The 25,892-nt window shown below is 35.1% G+C and overlaps 2 protein-coding genes across 5 annotated transcripts; both read right to left on the bottom strand.

Annotated features, from left to right (window-relative positions):
- Positions 1-14,890: 14,890 nt before the first annotated feature.
- Positions 14,891-17,139, bottom strand: LOC112287350 (putative methyltransferase At2g41040, chloroplastic). The gene is made up of 7 exons (XM_024530275.3): positions 16,748-17,139; positions 16,505-16,614; positions 16,148-16,370; positions 15,842-16,035; positions 15,607-15,718; positions 15,301-15,405; positions 14,891-15,137 (listed from the first exon to the last, which is right to left on the bottom strand). Exons 1-7 carry the CDS (start codon positions 16,991-16,993, stop codon positions 14,988-14,990), a joined length of 1,140 nt encoding a protein of 379 aa, XP_024386043.1. The 5' UTR covers positions 16,994-17,139; the 3' UTR covers positions 14,891-14,987.
- A 2,648-nt stretch (positions 17,140-19,787) lies between these two features.
- LOC112287349 (vacuolar cation/proton exchanger 3) lies at positions 19,788-25,335 on the bottom strand. 4 transcript variants are annotated; one of them, XM_024530273.3, is made up of 13 exons: positions 23,970-25,307; positions 23,720-23,746; positions 23,334-23,591; positions 23,108-23,175; positions 22,704-22,732; positions 22,359-22,555; positions 22,044-22,253; positions 21,742-21,873; positions 21,448-21,564; positions 21,213-21,266; positions 20,985-21,101; positions 20,755-20,854; positions 19,788-20,652 (listed from the first exon to the last, which is right to left on the bottom strand). In XM_024530273.3, the coding sequence occupies exons 1-13, from the start codon at positions 24,042-24,044 to the stop codon at positions 20,642-20,644; spliced, it is 1,395 nt and encodes a 464-aa protein (XP_024386041.1). In that variant the 5' UTR covers positions 24,045-25,307; the 3' UTR covers positions 19,788-20,641. The 4 variants fall into 4 exon arrangements, with proteins under 4 accessions (XP_024386041.1, XP_090109519.1, XP_024386038.1 ...); XM_090253393.1 differs by lacking the exon at positions 23,720-23,746 and having other exon boundaries at positions 23,970-25,335; XM_024530270.3 differs by having other exon boundaries at positions 22,044-22,555; positions 23,970-25,136.
- Positions 25,336-25,892: the final 557 nt, after the last annotated feature.

Genomic DNA, 25,892 nt, shown 5'->3' on the forward strand with positions numbered 1-25,892 from the left:
GCATTGAGGACAAAATCTACGGAGGGGATTTATAAGTTTTTGCTTGAAGATGTCATTTTCCGCTACGGATGCGTAGGAAAAATCACTGCAGATCGTGGAGAATTAAATGCACAAGAAGCTCGTAAGTTCTTTGAAAGATGTGGAATTAAACTATCACTGACTACTGCTTATAATCCGGAAGGGAATGCAAAAAGTAAACATGGTCACCCATCGATTATGAAAGCATTAGTTAAAGCTTGTAATGGGAAAGTTAGAGAGTGGCCACGGCTTTTCTCATTTATATTATGGGCTGATCGAACAACACATAGTTCGGTGACAGGATATATGCCAGTAGAACTTATGACAGGTCGAAAATCAATTATGCCGATTGAAGAAAGGGTACTAACTTGGAGTATGCTACGATGGGAAGATGGATTGACAAGAGAAGAACTTCTCGCTATTAAGATTCGACAATTGGAGCAAAGATGGAAAGATGTGTAGATAGCATTGGAAAGATTAAAAAGAGCAAGGTTACAAAACAAGGCACAATTCGATAAGCAACATCGATTGAGACCTAAAGCAATTGAAGAAGGTGATTGGGTACTTGTTTATGATAGTAGTCTGGACAATCAATATAGCACTTTACGAAAGTTTTCAAAACGTTGGTTTGGACCGTATGTGGTAACAATTGTTCATGATAATGCGACTTACTCATTACGGGAGTTAGATGGTACAAAATTGAAAACACCAATTGTAGGGAAGAGAGTAAAAATATTTAAACGAAGACATGCGGAGATGAATATGGAAGACCTTAATGAAGGTATAGAGATTCCGCAGCAAGAAGATGAAAGTGATTTGGATAATGAAGCTGACGAAGACGAACTAGACAAAGACGTAGAGAATATATTATAAATCAAACAGTAATTGGATAAATTGGTGCATACCGGAGGATGCACACGTTCACAGGGGGTGGATGTCGTGTTGTAATACGAGTATATTGTGAAAATATAAAAAAAGGAGACTTTTATTAATGTTCAGTTATCTCGAATATTAGGAGCAATGACCGATTCCAGTGCCAATATTCAGGGGCTAGTTCAGACACCCCGTCATAGTCGGTCAGGGCATACTTACCAGTAACGAAATGCTACGTTCGAGTCCAATAGTGAGAGTCAACAGAATCGAAAGGATAAAATCGATGATTGAGCGAGCCAGACGTGAAGGACCAATTTGATCCAATTACGGGAACATCCAGGTCTTACTACAGACCTCTTAGCCAATATGAGACCTGATTTGGTCGGGCGACTCAATGTGGTCCCGATTATGGGAGTTTCGATTCCGTTTTAGGCTGTCGTATTCTCTGTGCCATTTCAAGGAACGTTGTTTTCAAAAAAAAGAACCTTTTGAAAGGCAAAAAATGGAGGAGAAAGCTCTGACGACGGAGCTAATTTCGGATCCAAGACAGAAGATTGAAGAAATTCACAGGCTAGGGTTTGAGAGAAGAGGAGAAAAAAACATTCAGAAATGGTTAGGATGGAGGGGAAGATTCAGAGATTCGAGAATTAGAGAGGTTAAGAAAAAGAGAGGATACAAGGTTTTTGAGTAGGGGTCAGAAAAGAGACTTTGGACGATCAATGCTGAAATGTCGATGTATTGTAATGGTGAATCAGGATTTTAATGAAGTGGGTGTGATTACTCTTGACTGTTTTGTGAAATCGAAGTTAGGTCTGTGATTGAAGAATTAAAAGGGTGTCTATAAGATTGAGTATGCGGAGTGAATGAAAATTTTTGGGTTAATCTAACAAGATAGTCAGTGGATAGAAGGTCGTGAGTATAAAGCGATATCGGAGATTAGCAGATTGAGTTGTTCGGGATTCTCTGTAACGTCTAGAGACCTACCGGCTGGAGCAAAAGGGATTTTGGTGAGCAGTCAAAGGACATCCGTATAGATTTATAGTATATTCTTACAATCGTTTATATTCTAATATTCAAAAATTGATAGACTACTTGAATATTAGCGAATCTCCATATTACCTCCTATAGCCAGACGCCTAATGCGTTCTTGAGCAGAAAAGTACGTAATACGACAACGTTTACATATTCTTCAAGCTCGTCATGACTCCCCAGCAACAAGACATTTTGGATATAATAAGTCTTTAAAGCTGATATCTAGGGATTTTTGGTGGTCTCAAATGTAGAAGGCAGTGAAAGATTTTGTATAATCATGTGATATTTGCGCAAGATCAAAAACTCCTCGTCATCGACCTTTTGGACTTCTTCAGCCATTATCCATTCCAAAACAACCATGGTCTTCTGTTTCTATGGACTTCATCACGGATCTTCCAATCTTAAGTTCTTAAGATTCTATATTTGTGATAGTAGATCATTTTACCAAGATGGCATATTTTGTACCATGTACAAAGTCTATCACAGGTGAAGAAATAGCCAAGCTCTTTCTTAACAATATCTATCGCTATCATGGATTACCTAAGGATATTATATCACATAGTGAAACTCAATTTGTATCAAGATTTTGGCGGACTCTTTTCAAGATTCTAAAAGTGGATATAAAACTATCTTCGGCATTCCATCCTCAACCTGATGGACAAACAGAGCGTGTTAATCAAGTTTTGGAATAATATTTAAGATGTACCATTAACTACTAACAAGATGATTGGACAACTCTTTTGCCATTTGCAGAGTTTGCTTACAATAACACGGTACATTCTTCTACAAAACAAACACCTTTCTTTACTAATTATGGTTATCATCCATGACTTGATACTTTTGACTTTTCAAAAGTTGATAATCGTGCTGCAAAAGATTTGGCGATTCATTTATTAGAGTTACATACAACGATGAAGGCGCAGTTAAAAGAGGCTCAAGAACAACAAAAGGTCAATGCGGATGTTTATCGAAAGGAACAACCACCATTCCTCTTGGGTGATAAGTTATGGCTACTTTGTCACAATATCAAGACCACTTGTCCTTGTGACAAGTTGGACTATTTAAGGCTTGGACCATTTTCTATTTCTGCACAAATCAATCCAGTTGTATATCATTTACATCTATCGGAGTCAATGAAAATCCATCCAGTATTCCCCGTGTCTCTTCTTGAACCATACAAGACAGTGGACATACCAAGAAGACGACAAGCTCTACCTCCTCCTATAGAAGTGGACAATAATGAAGAATTTGAAGTAGAAGAAGTCTTAGATTCATGGCGGTGCCGAAATAAATTTAAATATCTTGTCCATTAGCATGGATATGGTATTAGTGAACGCACATGGAAGCCAATAAAGAATCTTGCAAATGCAACAAAGGCGGTAGAGGCTTTTTATCGACGACATCCATCAAAATCAAGATGAAAACCTTCTTTATAAAAGAAACAACATCTAGGCAAGATAACATTCTACTTTCAATCCTTGTTCATAGTTTCTTTGTAGTTGTGACGTTCAGGAGATGGAGAACCAACAACCAGTGGATTGGACTCAAAAGCCTTCATTTACTGACCTATCAAATGAGACATTACGATTGTCACAACCTTCAAGATGATTCAATCGAGATGAAGATCTTCAAGAACGACATATTCTTCCTCGAATAGATGGCAAGATACAATGCGTTTGGTATCACGATTTGGGAATGGACTCTCGATGTTTGGTGATTTTGTTAGAGGTAGAAACAACTCCTGATGGTATTCCAAATGTTCTATTCGAAGGAAGTTATGAAGGCCTCAACAATGATCAAATAACTGGGTGGTCTTCCCACCTTAGTATGGGATATTACCGATGGTTGAGAGGTCCTATCAATTATCTTCGAAGAAAACAAAGATCAGAGTATGTATCAAATATAATTCGTTGCATCATAGATTTCCTCAACATATGATGATCGCTCTTCATGAAACTTGTCCCTAGAAGGGAAGTAATGTCACAGACATACCCATGTAAGCTAGTAATTACATATACAAATAGGTAGAAGTAAGTAAAAGTAAGTAAAAGTAAGTTAATTCTATAGTATTTAATATAGAAGCTTCATAGATATTGCTTTGACTTCATAGGTGTCTTTAATTGACTTTTTGGATTAGAAACGTGGTCAACAAGTTGGCCATGTACCACACATGTGATTAGCTTGAAGATCAAGCTAACTATGTGGCCCACTCATAGAAAAACTTGCCTTGTAAGTCAAGGCATGTGTCCTACAAAGTCAACACATATTGGAGGTCTTATAGAACGTTGCCACGTAGCCCCTAGTTAGATAGTATATATAGAAATAAGAGTGAAGCCTTCTTCACTCTTGTCAACTCCTTTCTTGTTTCTAGTCTAGTTTCAAGGGTCTCTAGTTTTCTTGTCTTTTGACAATAGCCATTTTAGTTTTTCTTTCAATATACATACTTATTTATTTATATTTTGTTACCTTTCTTTGAGTGAAGGCTCACTTGTCTGGATTATTTTTTCATCGAGTTCTTGTCCTTGACAAATATGTATGTCTATGATATTATCCTCTCTTTTAGGGATGAATTCTATGACAAGTAGTCATCATATGTTGACAAAATTCAAGATGAGGTGAATTGTGTTTCTCACATACTTTGATCTTTGTTTCCTTGAAGATGATTAATAAGTCTTCTTAACCATCAATAGTATCACATACAAACACAAAAAAACCACCCTATTGTTTGATTTTTGTTTAAGCCTTCATAACTCTCTTCAAATAAAATATTTGAAATATGGCCATAAATTGTTTCTACTTCTAATAAAATCACCAAACATCGAGAGTCTCTTTCAAGGTTGTGATATCAATTATTTTATATTTTACCATCTATTTGAAAAAAGACATGTCATTCTTGAAGATCTTCTTTTCAATTACGTCATCTTAAAGGTTGTGATAATTATAATGTCTTGTCTAATAAATTAGCAAGTGATAGGTCTTGAATTGAATTTGTTGATTATTGGTTCTCCATCTCTTAGTCTTACAAATATACAAAAGTTACAAATAAGAGTAAAAGATAGAATGCTATCTTTCTTAGATCTTGTATCTTTTATAGAATTTTTTTATTATTCTTTATTTTGATATTAATAGATGTCATTGATGAAAAGCTCCAATCTTCTTTGTTATATTTATAAGATTCTTTCCTAGCTTCAATGTGCATTCACTAATATCATATCCACCCCAATAAACAAGATATTTTAATTTATTTTAGCACCATCTTGAATCTAAGACTTCTTCGACCTTGAACTCTTGATTATTATTCACTTCTATAGAAGGAGGTGGTATTTGTCTTCTTTCCAAGATATTCATTGTCTTATATGATTTAAGAAGATACACATTGAATATTGGATGGATCTATATAGACTATGATAGATATAATTGATAAACAACAAGATTGACTTGTTTAGTAACAAAAAAAGGTCAAAGTCTACAATAGTCCAACTTATCATAAGGACAAGTAGTTTTGATATTATGACAAAGTAGCCATACCTTATCACCTATGTTTAATTATGGTTGTTCATTACAATAGACATTAGTATTGATCTTTTGTTGTTCTTGAATTTTTTTTTAACTATATACCTTCATTATTATATGTAGCTTTAACAAATAATTTGTCAAATCTTCTGTCATAGGATTATCAACTTTTAAAAAGTCAAAAGTATCAAATTATGGATGATAATCATAATTAGCAAAAAAAAAGTATTTATTGAGTAGAAGAATATATTGAATTATTGTATACAAATTTTGTCAATGGGAAAAGAGTTGTTCAATCATTTTAATAATAATTAATTATATACCTCAAATATTGCCCAAGAACTTGTTTCACCTATTCTATTTGCTCATTGATTTGAAGATGAAAAGCCAAAGAGAGCTTTATGTTCATCTTTAAATACTTAAAAAAGATTCTTCAAAATCTTGATATAAATTCAGTCTCCATATCTAATATAATATCTTTTAATAATCCGTGATAGTGATAGATATTGTCAAGAAAAAGCTTAGTCATTTCTTCATGCGTGATTGATTTTGTATATAGTATAAAATGTGCTATTCTTATAAAATAATCTACTATCATGAATATAGAATCATACAAACTTGAGATTGAAAGATTTGTGATAAAATCTATTTATAAAAAAAATTATGATTTTTCTGGAATAAGTAATAGCTAAAGAAGTGTATAAGATTGATGACGAGGAGTTTTGGATCTTGAATAAATATGACATGATTGTACAAAATCTTTTATTGCCTTTTATATTTGAGGCCATCAAAAATCTCTAGATATTAGCTCCACAATCTTATTGTATCTAAAATATTTGGTTGCTAGAAAGTTATGATGAGCTTGAAGAATATATGATTGTACTTTGTCTTTTGAAATGTATAATCGTCCCTCAAAATAGAATAGATTATTCTTAAACTTAAATTTAGAAGTATCATGAGACTTAGAAGAATTATACTTAATATTATAAACAAGAAGATCAAAAGACATACTTGATTGAATTTGCTTGACAAAGGTTGAATCAATAGTCAATATTGATTTTATTGCTCAAAGATGAAAATGCTCTAGCTTCAAGATAATTATTTTTTATTGATCAAAAGCTGCATTTCTTTCTTTTAGTATAAAATAAGAACATCTATAAAGAACATTTAGTAAATCTTATTTTTTTTTTTAGGTCTATAAGTGATTTTGAAATAAAATTTTGATAAAGATGTATTTCAATGTACTTGGCGAAAATTCAAAATATATACTTACATGAAATATTTGAGGCTCTTGTTGAAACAAGACCAGTCTATCTTAAGAGTTTACAACCTTTTTAATCCATAGCAATATAAAACTTCATCACAAAGTAAGACAAAAAAAAACAGAAAAAAATTGAACAAAACTAAATAGAATAGAATACAAAAGACAAGACTAAGCAAAGAGAAATATAACAAAATAGAATTGAATCGAAAGATACAAAGGCAAATTTTATTAAGAAAAAAGGTCCAAAATCATATTTGACTATATGCCCTTAAATGCCTTGGCCAATCCTATTTATACTTTATTCTACCACCTTCGACTTTTTAAAATGTTCTTAGATGATGGACCTCATTTAGATAATTATCCTAAATTCTTTTTTGAAAGTTTAATAGTGAGCCTTACTTAAATAACTATTCTAAGTTTTTTTTAGAAGGTTCTATAGTAGATTCTATCTAAATAGCCACCTTAAGTTCTTTTTAAAAGATTCTATTGTGGACCCCATCTAAATAATCATCCCAAGCTCTGTCTAGAATGTTCTACAATGGATCCTACTTAGTCCACTAACATAGACTTAATTCTAGACACTTCCATAACTTCTCAACTATAGTTCCAATTATCTATCGCTATGTGTCAATAATACAAATATCTTACCTACACCTTATTATACTTGTGATTAGTATACAAAGTAACTAGATTAGAAGCACCTTCTACATAATGTCACTATTCTTAAAATGAATCCATAATTGCAAGAAGCTCTTTATCATGAATCTTGTAGTTAATTTTGGTTGCTAAAGATTTTTTAGAATGAAAAGCTACTAGATGGAGCTTATCATCTACTCTCATTTGTCATTAAATAGTATCTACAGCAAAGTTTGATGCATCTATTTCTATAAAGAATGTCTTAAAAAAATTGACATAATATAAAATTGATACAAAAATAAATGTTGTCTTCAAGGCTTCAAAAGATATTTCAACTTCTTTACTGTATTCAAGTTTGTCTTTACATATGAGATGTATAATAAGAGCCACAACTTGAAAAAAATTCTTGATGAAGATTTTATAATAATTGACAAATTCTAAAAAATATTACACGTCTCTGATCGTTTTTGAGACCTTCCAATCCATGATAGTTTAGACCCTCTTAGGATCCATCATTAATCCTTTATTGAAAATGATGTATCCTAAGAAATTAACTTGATTAATATGGAATACATACTTTTTCATCTTAACATATAATCTTACATCTCTAAATTTTTGTAATGTACAACAAACATGAAGTTCATATTTTTTATATTTTTAGAGTAGATTAGAATGTTGTCTAAATAATTGATAACAAAATCATTAAGAAACTCACAAAAGACATCATCCATGAGATGTTGAAAAGCAGCTTGTGCATTTTTGAGTCCAAAAGGCATAACATTATATTTCAAATGTCCATACTTATTTCAAATAGTAATCTTCTACTCATCTCCTTCTTTAATGCGGAATAGGTTGTATGCTCTTTGTAGATCTATTTTTGAGTAGATTTTTGTTTGATTGTATTGGTCAAGAAGTCTTAAAATCAAAGGTAGGAGATATCTATTTTTGATGGTGAACTTGTTAAGTCATCAATATTCTATGCGCATCTGTAAAGATCCATCTTTTTCTTTTCAAATAAAATAGGAGCTCTTTTTGGAGATTTTAAATGGCATATGAAGTTCTTAGCAAAGTTCTTATCAATGTACTCCTTTAATGTAGCCAATTCTTTTAGTGTAGCTAATTCATTTTGCAATAAGTTATAGATTGGTCTAAATGGTGGTTGACTTCTTTCTTATAGATTAATTGAATAATCATAAGATTAATGATTTGGAAGAATATTTATATTTTTTTTTTCAAAATCATCATAGAAATTTTGAAATTGGCTAAGAAATACCGCTTGATGTCTTTCTACACTTAGAAATGGGTGTGGCATATATAACAAAAGATGAGCCTTCTTTTGCCGTATGCAGAAAAGCTCTTGTATCTACTAATAAAGATTTAGATGTTTTAGGCTTATTTATTTCTACTTCACTATCAAAATTTTGGATTAAATTACAAAAAAATTTAAGATTACAAGAAATCAAATTTATCTAAGGATTATATTTTTTTAACCACAATAATCCTAAAATAATTAAATTGAAGAAAGATCATATTACATTAAATATTACTATATTATTATGATTTTTAATTACTACATTTAAAAGAATAGTCTCGTATGTAACATCTCTAAAAGATTAAAAAAAATGACCATCTATGACTTTTATATGTACAAATTTAGTTTCTTTGACTAAAGATATTTCTTGTTTCTTGACAAAGTCTTTGTTTATAAAATAAGCTGAGGCTCTTAAATCTAATAATATGATAACTTTGTGATTTTTAGATCCTAAATACATATCTACTTTAAAATAAGGTGAAGGATTTGAAGAGAGAATAAGACCTTTACTAGGTGTTGTATATGATTTGAGCCACACAGTCTCTATTGTAGTTGAAAAAACTTATTTTTTGACACATTGTCTTCTTTGGCAATTGTACTCCTAATTTTGTAATTTTGTTGCTTCTTTAGATAATATTGAATAATATTCTTAGCTTCTCCACAATATAAGTACAAACCTTCTTAATGATGTTGAGTCTTTTTTTGCTCAACGAAGGATTTAAAATATACCGTACTAATTTGCATTGATTTTGGCCTTGATAAATAAGTTTCTAAAAACTTTGGAGTTGTTGTCATAACTTGGCTTTTTTTTCTCTATTCTAGTCTTTGTTCTTGATACCTTTCAAATAATCAATTATTAAATGCAATAGTTTGAGTAATAAATTGTTTCAAAGATTCTACTTTCAATATTATTAATAACAAATCTTTAACATTATCCTTCAACCCATATCAAAATTCATTGATAAAGAATTTGTTATTCCAATCCATATCGCAAGCAAGGTTTTGGAATTCAGCAAGATATATGGTAGCTGATTGTGATCCTTATCATAGAGATAAAAGCTTGATCTCTACTACTCTTTTTCAATCACTAGCTCTAAATGTAGCCATAAACACTTCTAAAAATGAATTCAAATCATAAAAGAGTTGTGGATCTTTTTTTTATTAATGATGTAAATAAAAAGAAATCACTTTTAGATAAAAGTGCTTCTATGAACTCAATTTGAATAAATTCATCAAAGTATTGGAAGAAATTCCATCTTAGATAAAGCTTGATTTATTGCAAAAATCCTTGAAATTTTAATCTCGTTCCATCAAACTTATTTGGTTACCTAATTAATGTCTCTATTGTACTTGTAAAAGCAAAACTGCTTAGATTTGGTTATGATGTTAATTTACTTGCTTCTTTCAACTGCATAACTTCTTACAATAGATTTTGGACTTCTTCCATAGGCATAGGATTAGCATTTCTATAGTTGGAATGGATAATGAGTGAAATTTACACTCCAAGAATGTTGACAAGTTTGTGAAGATTTGCAATAGTTGCAAATCTATTCTTACTTTGATTAAGTATAAGATCTATGATTTTTCCTTCTATTTCAAACAACTTAACAATCCACAAGTCAAATTAGAGGATTATTATCTGTAATTTCTAATATTGAATGAAAATTTCTACAAAGAGGATTAATTTATCCTCTTTAAGGAAAAAAATTGGTGTTAGAAAACTAAATAATTTACCTAAAGATAGATAATTCATTCACTTCTAAAACAAGATAAGAAAAATAAGTTAGGACTCTTCTTAAACTATCAAAGACATGAACCTCAAAAAATAAAAATATCAATACTTTCTTATATCACTCAAAAAGACTAAAAAATCACTCAAAAATGATATAATATTAAACTAGAATGGCTATTACCAAAGACAAAAATATTAGAAAGTCTTCAAAAAGGGACTAAGGACTAAAAAGTCGTTGATAAGAATGAAGAAAGCTTTATTCTTGCCTCCATATATATATATATAAAGCTTCTAAGAATCATCTCTAAAAAATATAATAAAATAAATCTACTTTTACCTACTTCTAATTAATCATATAGGTAGGTATTAGATTAAATATATATGTTTGTGACCTTAAATGATATTAATTGATATTATTTTATATTATTTTTAATTCTCTATATTTGATATAAATTAATTTATATTACAAAGTTTTAAATTTTATATTAAAAATAATTTTTAAAAAAATCCATATTAAATAAATATTTAAAAACTTTATTTCAAAATACAATAGTTCTATTAGCTTACAAATATAGAAGAGGTAGTTAGTAATGCTTCACATCACTTAATAATTCATCAAACTCGTACATAGTGACTTATTATAATAGATGCAAAGATTTTAAATTTTAAAATAATAGGATTTATCATATTATTTTGACAATCTTTTTTTAAGACCATTTTTTTAAGCCATATCTTCTTCAATACTATTCTAAATAATATGAGTGTTTTTTATTTTCATTTACATATAGCATAGATTATTTTAATGTTTTCTAATTTTGTTTCAATAATCTATCAAAGTATTATATATCTTATTAATTTTGATATTATAAAGGCTTTATATTATTTAAATATTTCTAAATATTTTATTTTTAGTAATCTATATATTATTTATATTTTTAAAATAAAAATATATTTTGGATTTAGACTTTAATAATACAATTTATGTCTTCAAATTTCTATTATTTCTAAAATACGATGATTCTTGAACATTGATAAAAGATATTTTTTGGTTAGATGGTTTGATATTGTAAATATTCTTTTAAAAAAATTAATTACAATCTTATCTTAAAATAAAAAATAACATTTAACCAAATAAATTATATTTTATAAAAATATATAAATATATTTATTTACTTATAAAATAAATTTATATTTATATTTAATCCTTTATTATCTAATTTTCTATTAAATGATATTCTTGCATATTCAATAAAAAATATTAGTTCTCAAATATTTATTCTTATATTCTAAACTAATAAATTTTCTATTTTAATAATCAATACAAATTTTAGGAGATACTAGGTTAAGGAGGGAGCATTTTTAAGGCAACGAATAGTGAAAAGACATGCAAGAAGCAAAAAGAAATATTATAGAAGTTTAGAAATCCTAAATTTATTAAATCAGCTATCAAGAGACATTTGGTGTTTTTTTAAGTTTCAAATTTCTTTCTAAATCCATTGTGCCATTTTATGAGCTATGCCATGAAACAAAATCAAAAGATCAGGGATCTTAAAAAAACTCTAATGGATTGTAAGTTAATCCTTTTCTACCAATTCTAATTCCATTGTTTTATTTACTTCTTTTTTACGCTCATGACTTGTCGTATCAACCACCATCCTAACAATCTCTTCATTGATGAGATCTTCATGTGCCATCTCCTCCTCAATTGGGTTTAAAAGCAATAAAATTGACATCCGATTTTTAATGCTCAAGTTTTTAATTGCAATGGCAAGCTCTTCATTCATGTGCATTTGTTCAAATTCTGCTTGCTTGTCAATTGTTTGATTGATCAACATGGTGTGCTTAAAGTAGTTGCTAATAACATTAGGAGAAATGCTCATCTATATGGAATTGCACAAATGCATGGCAATAAGTTGATCAATCTTACATATATCATTTTAGGCTATTTGTTGCAATCTATTGCATCTTGCAGCTAAAAGCATCAATATTACTTTTAAAAATTGCAATGATTCCTATATCCATTAGGTAGATCTTAGAGATTATATTTAAGGATAGAAATATGACTTTAACAGTTAAGATATCCACACCTTTTATTATATGAAACAATACATTGTCTATTAGTAAAAAAATCTTCTATTTTTTGCTTTGCATTTCCTAATCAAATTTCTTGAGCCATCTTTGAAATAATAGATTAATCATTCATACTACGAACATTCAACAAGAAGATTCTAGAAATATTTTTTAAATATTCTATTATATTTTAGAAGATTCTAAAAGATTCTTAGAAGATTTTAGAAGGTTCTTAGAATATTTTAGTAAGTTTTAGAAAGGTCTAGGAAGATTAAAGAAGTTGTTTGAGAAGCTTCCTAGGATTGCTTTATCTTCAAGAAAAATAAAAACTTCTTAAGGAACTTCTTAATATTGCTTAATCTTCAAGCAACATAGAAACTTCTTGAGAACTTTCCTAATACCTAAAATATATTAGAGTTGAGACTAAGGGGATCATCCATCTCAACAACACATCTCTTGAAGTTCTAGCTTGCTTATCTTGGTGTTGATTTTGTACTCATCTAGTTTAATCAAGTTCTTGTTAGTTTTTTATCGAAACTCTTCTCTTCAACTTCTTATTTGGTCTCCTATATAGTGTATTCATGACAATTCATGCCTTGTTTTTTGCTCAATAATAGAAGCTAAGATATTTTCTAGGCTTTTTCTTTGATATATGAAGCTTCATAGTGCAGCCAATGTAGAATGAATCAAGTTGATGCAATCCATTAGTGTTGGTAGTCAATACAACCATGGTTTTAGTTTTATCTTTTTTCAAGGCATTTATCTTGATAGGAGACATATGGTAAAAGAGGCAAGTTTTGTCTTTCTTCTTGATGTTGCACAATGCTTTTTCTTTGAACTTTGCTTTGAGTTATGGGATCTCAATTTTGATAGCAATGTTATTTGCAAAGTTGCTTTTACCATGTAGCTTGAATGTTTTGAGACCACAACAATTCTTATATATGCAATCATTCAGAAACAAAAGCATAGCAAACTTCTTCATTTTTTCTTATATCAAACTATCAAAAAGCACAACACCACAATGCTGACATTAGAGGATTCAATTTGCTCGCACTTTGTCTAATTGAAAATGCTTGGATAAATACTTATACTTTGTAGTAAGGTTCACTTTGTTGAGGTCTGCTAGAGAAGTTTGCTTACTGATATTATTATTAATAGTGCTTTAGAAGAGTACGCTTTTCATGTCAAACTTTTCATTTGTACTTACAAGTGTTGCTTGATTCATGCTCGGATCTTTGTTCGTCTTCTTGCATATTGCTAGTCTTTGAGTATTAATAAGATTTTAAGACAGTTGGTTTTGTAAGTTGCAATACAATGGTTTACACAACAATATTGTGTGTTTTATTTTGCATTTGTGGATTTACAACTTTTTGTTGTTGGATTCTTTTGCATTCCATACACATCCAATCAACTCTTTACAATAATTATCTAATCAAAAAGCTCTCTTCTAAAGATCAATATCTTTTGATATGTGATATTTTTGCACTCTACCAAATATATTAGATAATATAGGATTGACTATATTATAAATTTTATTAAATATATTTTAATCAAAAATTACTTCTTTTCTTGTATTGCTTTGATATAACTACATATTTAATTGAATTTAATATTGTAGTATTTAATATATATATATATATATATATATATATGCTATTCTACAAATACAACAAATCTATAATTTTTTATCTATTTTGTATTTAGATTTTTTTTTAACTCAAAAATCGCCAATATTAAAGAACTATAAAAGAAAAAAACTTGAATATTGATGGACCAACTATTACAAAATAGACAAAAAATATTATATTTTAGTCATGATTTTATAATAATTTTTCAAATAAAAATATTATTACATACTTACCAAGTATTTAGCCTAAACATATACTAAATGTTTTTTTTTTAAATAAAATATCTACCAGAAAATTTGACTTAAGGTCTTCTGGGGCTGACATTTACCAATCTAACCTCTAAAAAAGCCTAAACGGAGTCATTGTATTTTTTCAAGTAAAGATTTCACACAAACATAATGCATTTCTCTTACAAAACACAATTTCCAGTCATTTGAAGTGGAGCCATAGATACATTCTCACTAGAACTGCATTAGCTTTTTCAGAGATGCTCTTGGCAATGCAAGACTCATCAACTTCGACGAATCCTAAATTCACGTTAATAAACAGCATTGCCAATTGCCAATTGAATCTGCTCAATCACAGAACTAAGCTGGATAGTCTCCATGACCAATTGAACCTCGGACACTATGCTTCAGAGCTAAGAAGCTAAGGCTAGAATGCATGAACTGAGTGTATGAGAATAGCTTTAGGTTTGCTCACAACTAAGAAAACTCACATTCGACAAAAGCCAAAAAATCAAACCAGACAGAATCTGATACGTGACGGCACTCAGAAAGCTAAGCTTGTTCGCATCGGAAAGATCCATAGTATTCATGTGAATGAGTTTTTACTACGGCTTGACAATTTTACAAGAATGCTAAGCTAGTTTCAATTTAAAAGACTGGAGTTTTTCTTCCTCAAAGTGCATCACTCTTTTGCCCTTTTGGCAGAGACCATGATAAACTGGTTGAGCCGAACTCGGGTATACTCCACAAGACCGCAGACGCCCATTAACTCTTCCAGCTCTGCCTCATCCCAATATCGAAGCGTGCTTGAGCTGATCGCTCCTTTGATAGCCTGCCCACACAGTTGACCAAGAAGAATCGTTTGAATTGACAGCACAAACCCTAACAACTGCATCGGTGATAAAAGATTGATTTTGCTTTCCCCTAAACCTAAGACGGCAGGGACGAGCAACATCTAAGTAGCATGAGAAACTAAGGTACTGCGAATGACCCACCTTGCGTATGTCTTTGTTACCAAAGTCGATGATGGGGAGTGGGGTGAGGAAGGTGGTAGCAACGAAAACTCCACCAGGCTTCAAAATACGGGCTATCTCGGCCATCTGCTCATTTGGAGTTTTCATTTTGTACGTGAGTTTCAAATAGGATAGTTTTTCGAGAATGCAATCATTTCCATGGTTGCTATCAAAAGAGAGTTCGATTTTTTTTTTTTTTTTTTTTTATTTTTATTTTTTTATTTTGCTTACTTCAATAGCAATGGAGAGTAAAAAACCAACTTATCACATGTGAGTTGAGGCGCATACCCCAGCTGCTGGAGACGGCCAACAATGGAGAGCTGCTCCTGCATGCACCGCATCAATAGAACCCGTTGCAAATGGCAACCTTGCGACGTCTGCCCTCACCAATGCTATGTTCCTGAAAAATTAGACCCGGCACGTTGCTGGTTACCCTAAAATATACAAAAGCTTGTACTCCATGAAATCCCCATAGAGAGAGAATTGAGAGAAAGACTGGATTAGAGATGTTGCCATGACTTACGAGTTTGCTAACGAGGGGTCTTGTCGTATGAACTCGTTAGACTGGCGGAGCATGTTCTCTGAAAAGTCGAGAGCAATAACAGACGAGAAGTCTCCACTCTGAGCAAACCGCCTGGTGAATAACCCGCTTCCACAGCTGACGTCGAGGATGACACCTCCTTGAACCGATTTGAAATAGTTCTGAGCCATCTTGAACTGTACACATGTCCACAGCAAGACAGAGAATTGAACTTTTGCAGCCTCTGCAGCAGATGATGTAAAAGGGTCGGAGGTTCATATCGATGATGAAATTATGAAGAAATATTACCTCCTCATCAGGACCAGGGAAACCGGCGCGAGCGAAGTTTTGTCGCCAACCTCGTTCATACACAAACGAAACCACTGGGCTCCTGAATATCTCAGCTCCAGCCGTCGTATTCTCGTCATACACTCGAGTTCCATCTAAAATGGTGAGGTCCACATAATCCCCTCTATTCGAAAACTTCCTTCTGCAGCTATGACATGAGAATCCCGAGCTTCTTATTGCGTTTCTGCAGACATCCAACAGGGTACTCTGCAAATGTCAGTTTTTTTTTGTTGTTGTATCAACCTTTGCAGCTATAATTCAGTTTACGCAACAGTTTGAAGTAAGCAAGTGAAGGAATCATCATCGCATACGACTTACTGGGTCAAGCCTGAGGGGCCAGTTCTCTGAAGAGGTTTGTGGCAAATTGGACAGCACAGGAGCTCGCTCGTTGAATTCTCCTCCTCTCGGTCCAAATTACTTCTTGGCTCCTGCCGCAATTCAAAGCAGGGAAGCAGTGTTAGCCTCCACATACTCAACTATATAAGAAAATGAAGAAAGAACTGCCACGCTGCCCATAATCTTTGTGTGTCAATAGGGTGCAGAGACAGAAGAAGTACTCACTGGGTTCAATTCTCTATCAACAGTGACCGTCGCCCTAGCTGCTCCACTACCCTTACCGCTTTCCTTCGCAAATCCATTCCCTACGCTCTTCGAATAACTGTTACTAAATAATTTCACCGACTTCGACTGCCAAGACGCAAGATTTGATACAGAGCTCGAGGTTGGTTCACAGGAACGAAGACTAGAACGTTGCAGACACGAAGCAGCAGTCGCTATATTGGTACACATGGAAGTCGCCATTGCCATTCTCCTAAACCAAACACCAAGTCTTGCTCTCTCTCTCTCTCTCTCTCTCTCAAATCACTCACTCAGCCACGATTTTTTTCCAAACAGAGAAACTCTGCTACTCAAAAACCAAAATTTATGCCGGTCTCCTAGAACGAACCTCTACAATCCACTGCCGTGATTTAATAACCGGCTTCTGCTGTATTAGAAGGGCACCTACGACACATAAAATTGGGTGTCGACGTCGTCGTCAAGGCTTCCAGAAATCGACAGAAGCCTGGAGGTGCAATCAACTGTTGAAGTCCGCTGGTTCGCAACGTGGACGTATTTGGTGCAGGAGTTGGAAGAGAAGATGGTGTTTTTTTCTCTTCCGTCGGTCGTTGGATCTCAGCAAAAGCCATATCACCATCCCCCATCATTCTTCTTTCCAAGTTCCGAGGTTACTTGTAATTCTTTCTCCGTGTAAAGATCGGCAGTTTCTCAATGCCGCGAACCTCCAACATAATATCCTCAGGTGAGTGGAATTAGCGGTGTGGATGTCCGTCTCCCGCATGTGAACACGAACTCACACCAGCACCGCTTTCACCCCCATGGCACATGCATGCATCCGTGTGGAGAGGTTGTAGAAGTGCAGATGATAGACAACCGCATTCATACGTTAGCAATTCTCGTCGCAGCGGATTACCGGAATGCCAAGTGCTTCGAATTTGACAACGATTAGGGCAACACCTGGCGCATGGGCTGGCCATTGGAGCGCATCCAACGAGCAGCTACAAATCATACGATTTCGCTCAAGATTGTTACAAGTCACATTGCAAAAGAAAGAAAACCAGGAGTGGGTTCGACAATTTGCAGGCCGAAAGTCGGTTTTGTGTGAGAAACAAGGTTCGGCTAAAACCCTCACTCCAACTTTATTTCATTCGAGGATTAAAAAGACCCATGCGAGTGAGAGTAAAACATTTCCTGCTCCAGCACAGGGAGCACATAATGCGAGAAATTGAGAATTGAGCGGCAGCACTTGCTGTGGCATTCTTCTCAGTGTATGCAAAACACTGTATGGTTGTTGAGAAACCTAATACTAATTCTACATGTGCAGCACCCAGACACAATGCAGCATCTGTAAAAAATATTTGTACCAATGTATCTGATCTGAGGTCGCTTGTAAGACTACTCCCCTGACAACACAAAAGGTGAACTACACCGATGTAAAACAACTCTTTCGATGACATAAATTGGGGACTAACTTCAACCCTACCACCACATATCCTGTCATGCTCTCATTGTGAAAAAACTAGACAAAAACAACACCATGAGATTGAAAGCTGGGAGTTTTCGGTGAACCCAACAAACAACCCTCTGCCAACATAACCATTAACTGGGTGGTCATGGTGTGTGAGTCCTAAACCCCCAATGGATGCTGGTGTGCGCCACTAGAAAAAAAAAATATATATATATATATATATATACATACATAAATATAACGTTCTAACTAAACATAAATGAAGTATTTGAAATTTAATCTGGAATAATTTTCTATTCTAATTTTTTACATATATTTAAGTATTTTATACTCAATATATATATATATATATATATATATATTTATTTATTTATTTCAACTCTAGCAATGTTCACAACTTTAATCCAAGAATTATCTTTTAGTCTAATATTATTCATATACTTTATATTTTTGTAGAAATATTTGTTTTAATGTTTATGCTACTCTATTCTATTATGGAGTGTTGAGAGTGGCAAATCTATAAATAATTTATCTTTATATAAATAATGAAATGATTTTAATTTAGGATCTTTCAATTTTTCTGCATATTAGAAAAAATAATACCAATTTTTATACTCTTCCATGATATATCATTTCCCATTAGTACAATTATATTGCTATGTAGAATAAAAATATAAAACCAATTGTTTTAAATAAAAATGTTATAGAGGCAATTAAAATGAAGAATCCATACATTCAAAACTTGTTGCTTCTAATGGTCACAATATTAAAAATAAAAAATAAAAAATAAAAAATAAATCTGATTCCTTATTTAAATCATTATCTAATTTTTGTAATAACTTGTAATTTTAAAAAAAATAAATTTAATTTTTTTTTCAAACCCACTTCTATGTAATATCCGAGATGAGTAATTTGGATTAAATTGCACCACAAAAAAAAAACCACCCATAATTGTTAAAAAAATACAAAAATAATACTTAAGGAATTAATTAAGTTCTATTCAAAAGTAAGAAACTAACGTAGTGAAATAGATTTTAAAAAACCCTAGTTAAACAAATTGCAAATTTATCATTCCACCTTAGATATTATGTTAGAAAGAGATGTGCATAATGGATTGGATTATGTGAAATGTGTCTAGATGCTTTAAACATAATATTAACCTAAATGCTTTCTATGTATAAGCATGTGTTGCTTCAACAACATTCAACTTTTGTTTAATCCTTCCCAATGTATTTCATTGTTTATTTCATTGTTGTTTTGTACCATGAAAATCAACAGCATGTGATGGCTTGTGGAGATACAAAACACGTCACAATTCAACATAAACATGCGAAGAAAAACCATCATGGGCATAGCCAAGCAAGAAGGCAAAGCAAATTTGCCACAACCATACTCTTATATAAAAATCAAATCACGTCAAAATAAGTCACGTCAAAATAAGGTACCTGCAAGGGCAAGCTGAACATAAGAAATGACAGTCATAAGGGCAGGCAAAACAAAGGTAACCACAGTAACGCATGAACTGGCCTAACCATATTAGTACTTACAATTGTGCAGAATGTGCAGAATTAATAATTGAACAAAGAGAGCTTAAGGCTAGTTTTAGAGGGAAAATGGTTCACATTGTGCTCCACGTTTTAGCTACACATCTCTGGGGATACAGTCTTCCTTTACGACTACGATGTTGGTTACCAACATTAAACACCTCATCTACACTTTGCCATGACGACGCCCGCAATCAAATTCTCTGCAGATAAATAACACTACCTTTTGTGTAACAAAATCATATAGAGAAACTTATTGTTAAATGTGTCATATGCCTCAACAGTCTTATGTTCAGATTTGAGAACACAAGAACTAGAGGAAGTTTTAAGCAACATTTGGAAACCCAACTGCTGAAAACTCTGTGAAAGACTCCGCAGTAAGCTTTTATGGGGTAAGGAACGTTGATCAACGTGTAGTAACTAGAAAGTTTAGAATTCTGCACCTTCGCTTTCTGTATAGATCTCTCAACATGAAGCATCGGTTTTGATCAGTTTTGATGACTAGATAATCTGTCAACATCTAGTAATGTTTTGATCGACGTTCATGATCTTACAGCAAGATTAGCCCCATTATCTGTCTTGGTAACTTATGTGCCCTCCGGACCAAGTTGGCAGGAAGTATAGTCGAACACCACATTTGACAAGCAATTTGAATGTCTTTAACCAGTTTCATAGAGTGGGCTTGAAGAGTACGTTAAAGATACTATTATCAACGAAGTCCATCAGCGAACACTTCGTGCACTGACACATATAGTACAGAGGCCAAAAGGCTGCGAAAATATTGTCTGGCTCCTCCCTGTGGGGCCTTGCGAGAGGACCGTAGTCACCTTTGAACAATGTGGCCATTAAAGAATCACTTCCTTCACCAAAGCTCTTTGTGAATCTTCAAGCTCCAGCTGCACGTTCAGAATCCAATTTTTAGAGTTGTTGGAATTTGTACATATAACTTCAAACAAGAATGTATTAATCTCAAAGGCGTATGTGAGGAAGATACGCACGGTGCGCGTCCGGAATGTCGACGTGCACGAAGAAGCTGGCTCCCACAATCAAATAGCAAAGAATCAGCATCAAGCCCTTAAAGTAATTTGATGTGCCCTCCTGTGACAACCACAAGGTCGTGAGTTTAGAGCCGGAATGAGGAAGATTGAGAATACTAAGAAAATCTAACAACGCAGACATAATCCCCTATACTGTCAGTTAATCGAAGGAAATGGAGAAAACCACCCACCTGAAGCATGAAGGCAACCACCAAAACTGTTATGAATAAAGTTGCCGTTTCAAACAATTCGAAGTTGAGATCCATGTGGGTCCCCATAGACCACCCAATGACAACACAGAAAGGAATCTGCGCAACATCAAAGTAACGTGTTAGGAATCCTAAATCATAATGCTTCCCATTGAGAAAAGTTCATAACAGTTCCCAGGTAAGGCGATGAAAGGCTAGTTCGCAACTCACCACGAACATGGAGATTTGAGTAGACGAGCCTATAGCTACTCCCAGCGAGATATCCTGCCGAGAGTGAAGAGATGTGGTGGTATAAGTTAGAATGACACCATATTACAAATAACCCGAAATGTAAGGAATCGTTCACTCTGATGTGCAAGACCTTGCCAGAGAAGAATTGTCCGACTGCAATGCTGGTTATGTTATTTCGACGTGTCGACAGAATGGTCATCGTAAGAGGACATACCATCTTGTCTTTCAAGGCGAACATAACAGCGCTTGCATGCTCTGCGGCGTTTCCAACAATCGGCAATATAATAACACTTATGAAAGCAATGGGCACATTCCATAAATTTGAAGCGCCCTGCAGAATCAAACCAAAAACTTATTAGTTAATTAATTAGAAGAAATCGGAAGGTTGTAGTATAGAAAAACATCTTCTTAATGCAGGTATTGATGAATTGCGTCCAGATTAAAATTCTATTTCCTCGACCCATGTGCAGGTTCATACGCATCGTAAGGAAGTCGGGCAGTCCCATACCTCGATAGCATCGACAAGGTACTCTGACAACAAAGAAATGAAGATGGTCAAAATGGTGAGCCACCCAATTGAGGTCCAGAAACCCAGCAGAACTTCGTCGTCGTCAGAAGCTCCATCGTATTCATCCGAATCCTACAAGGAGAAAGAAAGAAAGAAAGAAAAAAAAAAAAAAAAAAAAAAAAAAAAAAAAGCTTGAATCCACAGATATCCTTTCACTAGCAAGAAAACACAGCTAAACTCGGGCCGACAGACCCCATGTGAATAACAATGTTAAAGGACACAGCAGGCAAAATGATTCTCACCTCCTCCGAGTCATAAAGCTCTCTGTGAGTCTTAAGTTGGAAATATAAATATGCTATGTAGGCCACCAACATGATTATGCTGCTGAATCTCGACAAAGCCAGCTCAGACTTCCCCATTTGGAGCTCGGTACCAGTAGCATGGAGAACAGCAGGAAACAGGAGACCCATGACAGCCATTAATAACAGACTTGAGCTAACCTGTGCCGTAACCTGCAATAGCAACAAACCACAAGGTTTTGTCTCCAACGAACTGATGAAAGAAAACCCTAATGTGTTCTGACAGACACTGCGAAGAGAGAATTTGTCGGGAACTACCTTGTTGAACTTCTGATCCTGATGGGTATGCTTTAGACCGCCAAAGAAAAAAGCGCAGCCTAGAACAAGGAGCATGTTTGATAATATGGAACCTAAAAGTGATAACTGTACAACTCGTATCATATTCTTCCGCAGGGCCATGATACAAATAATCATTTCAGTTGCATTTCCAAAAGTTGCATTCAGGAGACCTCCAACTGCACAAAGGTCACAAAGGTTACTTTTTAGCAAGAGAGAACTAGATCAGCAAAATGTTTTGTTTTCCTACAAGAATGAAGCTCAGATTGCAAGGTATTCGATCGAACATGCTTCACAATGCTGCGAGGGTTTAGCGTCAGCAAATACCTGTTGAACCGGTGGAGAATGATAGTTGCCTGCAAATGTCGAAACACGTCTTGTTAAAATACTTCGATTATCTGTTTTAGTTCCTTCGCATCAAGTTTCCTAACTTGTGCGTCTCCTTTCTCGAACCAAAACATTAACAATAGGTCCAGAATACACTACCAACTTGTAAACACCTGAAGTGAGCGAAAAGTAGACGATAGCTGCAGCAGACAGGGTGTATCTTCTCACTACCAAGGCAGAACTTTATTTCTAGGTTCAACATAACCATAGTTATATGTTCATCCACACAAAAACAAAAACAAAAAAAAAAAAAAAAAAAAAAAAAAAAAAACTGTTGTGAAATGACAAGAATAGCGATGGAGAAATAAGGAAAACTAATCCATAAAAAGCCAAGAGCAACTCACTCTGTAACGAAACCAAGTCGCTCAGCCAAGGGCGCCATTCCTAGTAAACTAAGCAAGAATATCCAGCCCTGCAAACCCCCACCAAAATCAAATACTACTCATTACGATACATTGTGATGTAATTGGAGGATAGAAGTCGGCAAATGGGACAGCTCTCATAAATTTGTGAAGGGAAGAGACCAAAAACTCAATGGGTGGCACAAGCAGAAGCGTTCATTGGGATTACATGTCCAAGCACTCCGAAGGAAACGCCGATCACTGCCACGGGGACGCAGAGCAGCAGCCAGCACAGCTTAGTTCCAAACAGCACATGGTACATACTTCGCGATACATATGTTGGCAGCTTCGTAATCCGGCTTCTCGGCCTGCATCTCGTGTTGCAGCAGATTGCTCCAGGCGTGTGCGCAAGGTCACTCTTGACGCTATCGTTTCCATGTAGCCTTGAGTCCGAAGGTGGCGCATTCTCTTCCACTAGACCCCTGAGCTGCGTGGACAGAAAGAAGGAAACAAACAATGCACCGAAGTGAGATAAGTTATCGCCGAAGAAATGAAATATTCAACTTGAACGTAGTGAAAACCCTCTCATGCTCTGAAACTAAAGTGTACACTCACCGGATATCTGAAGCACTCAGTGAACCCCTGTATACATGAGACTGATTAGTAAGGCCCGTCAATATCAAGACGTCATATCCAGGATCTTGTCTAAAATCCAATCACAATGTTCAGAGACCGAAAAGGTGTCTCCACACGAACCCAAAAAAAACTTCAGCTGCGGCTCTAGGAAGATTCTGCATTTGTTTCAGAATGCCTAGCGACGCTCGAGAGAGATGCGAATGGAGGAGCATTGAAGAATCCAATTTACCTCGAGATCTTTGTGATCACTATGAGGGACTTCGATCTTCGGCACCGCTTGGTAATTTTCCGCGACTGACCCCATTTTCCAAGCTCTAAATGCACGCGGGAAGCACCTGGAGTCTCGATGTAATCAATCTGCAGCTACGATGCGAGACGATTGTGGAATACGGAATCAAATCTTTAGGAGGAGGCAACGAGCTGCTTTGTTCAGACAACCGTTGTCCCCTTCAAATTTACATACTACATTTGCCTTCCAGTGAAGATTTGGGTGAAGATTTGGTCCTTTACACCGGAGGTGGTAATGCGATCAGACTAAGCGCGAGGGGACCGAAGCCACCGTACCATGGCCCAGTTGGTCATAATTGTGACCCCGAAGGAAAATTGTCTTTCGAAAAACCATAAGTTTACGTCTTCAATCCTCGCTGAAACTCCCTCCTCTCAGCTAGAAACCAAGCCCCGACCTCGTCAATTCTTTCCAAGCCAGCGATCCTGTGGCATCCTAAGCTGCGGATGGTACCTCGCCGGACTAAGAAGGAATATGTTTTTTCCTTGAAGTCACCAGATCCCCTTTCTACACTTTCAGAAAGATCGTGAGCGAAATCCACAAAACAGGCAAGCCCTCCAGTCCAAGTCGACAATCATGCTAGCTTCCATTGCCATACCGACACCAACCGCTCAAGCTGCTGCACGAGCCGCACACAACCTTGGACAAAAGCAACGCTTCAAAATTCCGACACTCAACTGAAATGGTACCGCCAAGGCATCCGCTTCATCAACATCCGCGTCACCAAAATCACCACCCGGAGCAGGAGAGATCGACTGCTTTCTCCCCTCGCGAAAGGGCTAAAAGATCAGCATGTCTACTGTCACCGTGAACATGATTTGAGCTGCTGCTGCTGATGCTGCCAAAGCTTCGCATCCCCGTCAACAGAATCCCAGCACGATCCAGGAATTTGCAAAAGGGCAAGGGGGGGATGACAACCATTGTCGCCTCTCTATCTCTCGTCTCCTCTCTCACTCTCACCAGCCCTCCCTCTTGGTACATGGATGTATCATCTCCTGGTGCCGACGAGCTCGGCAACAGCGGCCATGGAGGGCAGCCAAATCTAGATCCAAAAAACGCTGAGCTCCCTCATCTGCCAACAAATCCCACATCCTGGTTCTGCGCCCACGAGCTCAAGAACCGTAAACTAGCTCACTCACAGTCGATGCAATCTCGCACAGACCGCCGAACGAAAGAGCCCGTGAGCCACGTTGCGAGGCAAGTGCTCGGGTCACTGGGCCCTTTTGCCTTCAATCGCAGAAAGGAAAAATCCAGGAAAGGTTGCGGCAATGAGGCTGGTACCCGCCCAAATGGAGCATCGAGACCCACAGCGTCACGATCTGGGGAAATTGGAGCACCTGAGCTCCTTCTGGCTCCCGGATTTGCTGCCCGCGTCGTCCTCGTCGTCGTCGGGTGCCGCGATCGCCGACACCGCTAGCATTGAGCGCGACGCAGCTGGCCATTGGAAGCGTCCCTCGCCGCAACGCGCGTCCCAGGCAGCGGCTACCGGGATCATGCTTATCTGCAAGTATACCCGTGCCAGAGTGGCACTCTCCCTGCTTCCCCATCCTTGTTCCTTGGTTGAAAAATCGTTTGTAATTTCATGGCCTTCTTCCTTGTCCCACATGATTTCATCTCACCAAGTTTGTGCCCTAAAAAAATAAATGAAATTGGTGTGCCTTTTAGATTCAAATAATAATAACAATGAAAATACATTCTATTTCTTTTTCGTGAGGCTAGCTCTTTGATGTTCCACGACAACTACAACAATAATTGGGTATCACCGTTAGATTTCTTTACGTGCATTATTCTAGTCTTTGTTAATAAGGGAAAAGAAAAAAAAGAGGGTAGCCATCATGAAAGTGTTCATTCCATATGTCAAGTATT

Source organism: Physcomitrium patens, chromosome 10, assembly GCF_059467195.1.
Source record: "Physcomitrium patens ecotype Gransden chromosome 10, ASM5946719v1, whole genome shotgun sequence".
Taxonomy (NCBI): Eukaryota; Viridiplantae; Streptophyta; class Bryopsida; order Funariales; family Funariaceae; genus Physcomitrium; species Physcomitrium patens.

Coding starts and splice junctions, on each gene's coding strand:
- LOC112287349 (XM_024530270.3), bottom strand. CDS start 24,044: ATGGGGTCAGTCGCGGAAAATTACCAAGCGGTGCCGAAGATCGAAGTC. Junction 21,267..21,447: donor TCGCCTTGAAAGACAAGATG/GTATGTCCTCTT, acceptor CACTCTCGGCAG/GATATCTCGCTGGGAGTAGC. Junction 21,102..21,212: donor CTCAAATCTCCATGTTCGTG/GTGAGTTGCGAA, acceptor GATGTTGCGCAG/ATTCCTTTCTGTGTTGTCAT.
- LOC112287350 (XM_024530275.3), bottom strand. CDS start 16,993: ATGGCAATGGCGACTTCCATGTGTACCAATATAGCGACTGCTGCTTCG. Junction 16,615..16,747: donor TTGATAGAGAATTGAACCCA/GTGAGTACTTCT, acceptor GAATTGCGGCAG/GAGCCAAGAAGTAATTTGGA. Junction 15,719..15,841: donor GACCCCTCGTTAGCAAACTC/GTAAGTCATGGC, acceptor CTAATTTTTCAG/GAACATAGCATTGGTGAGGG.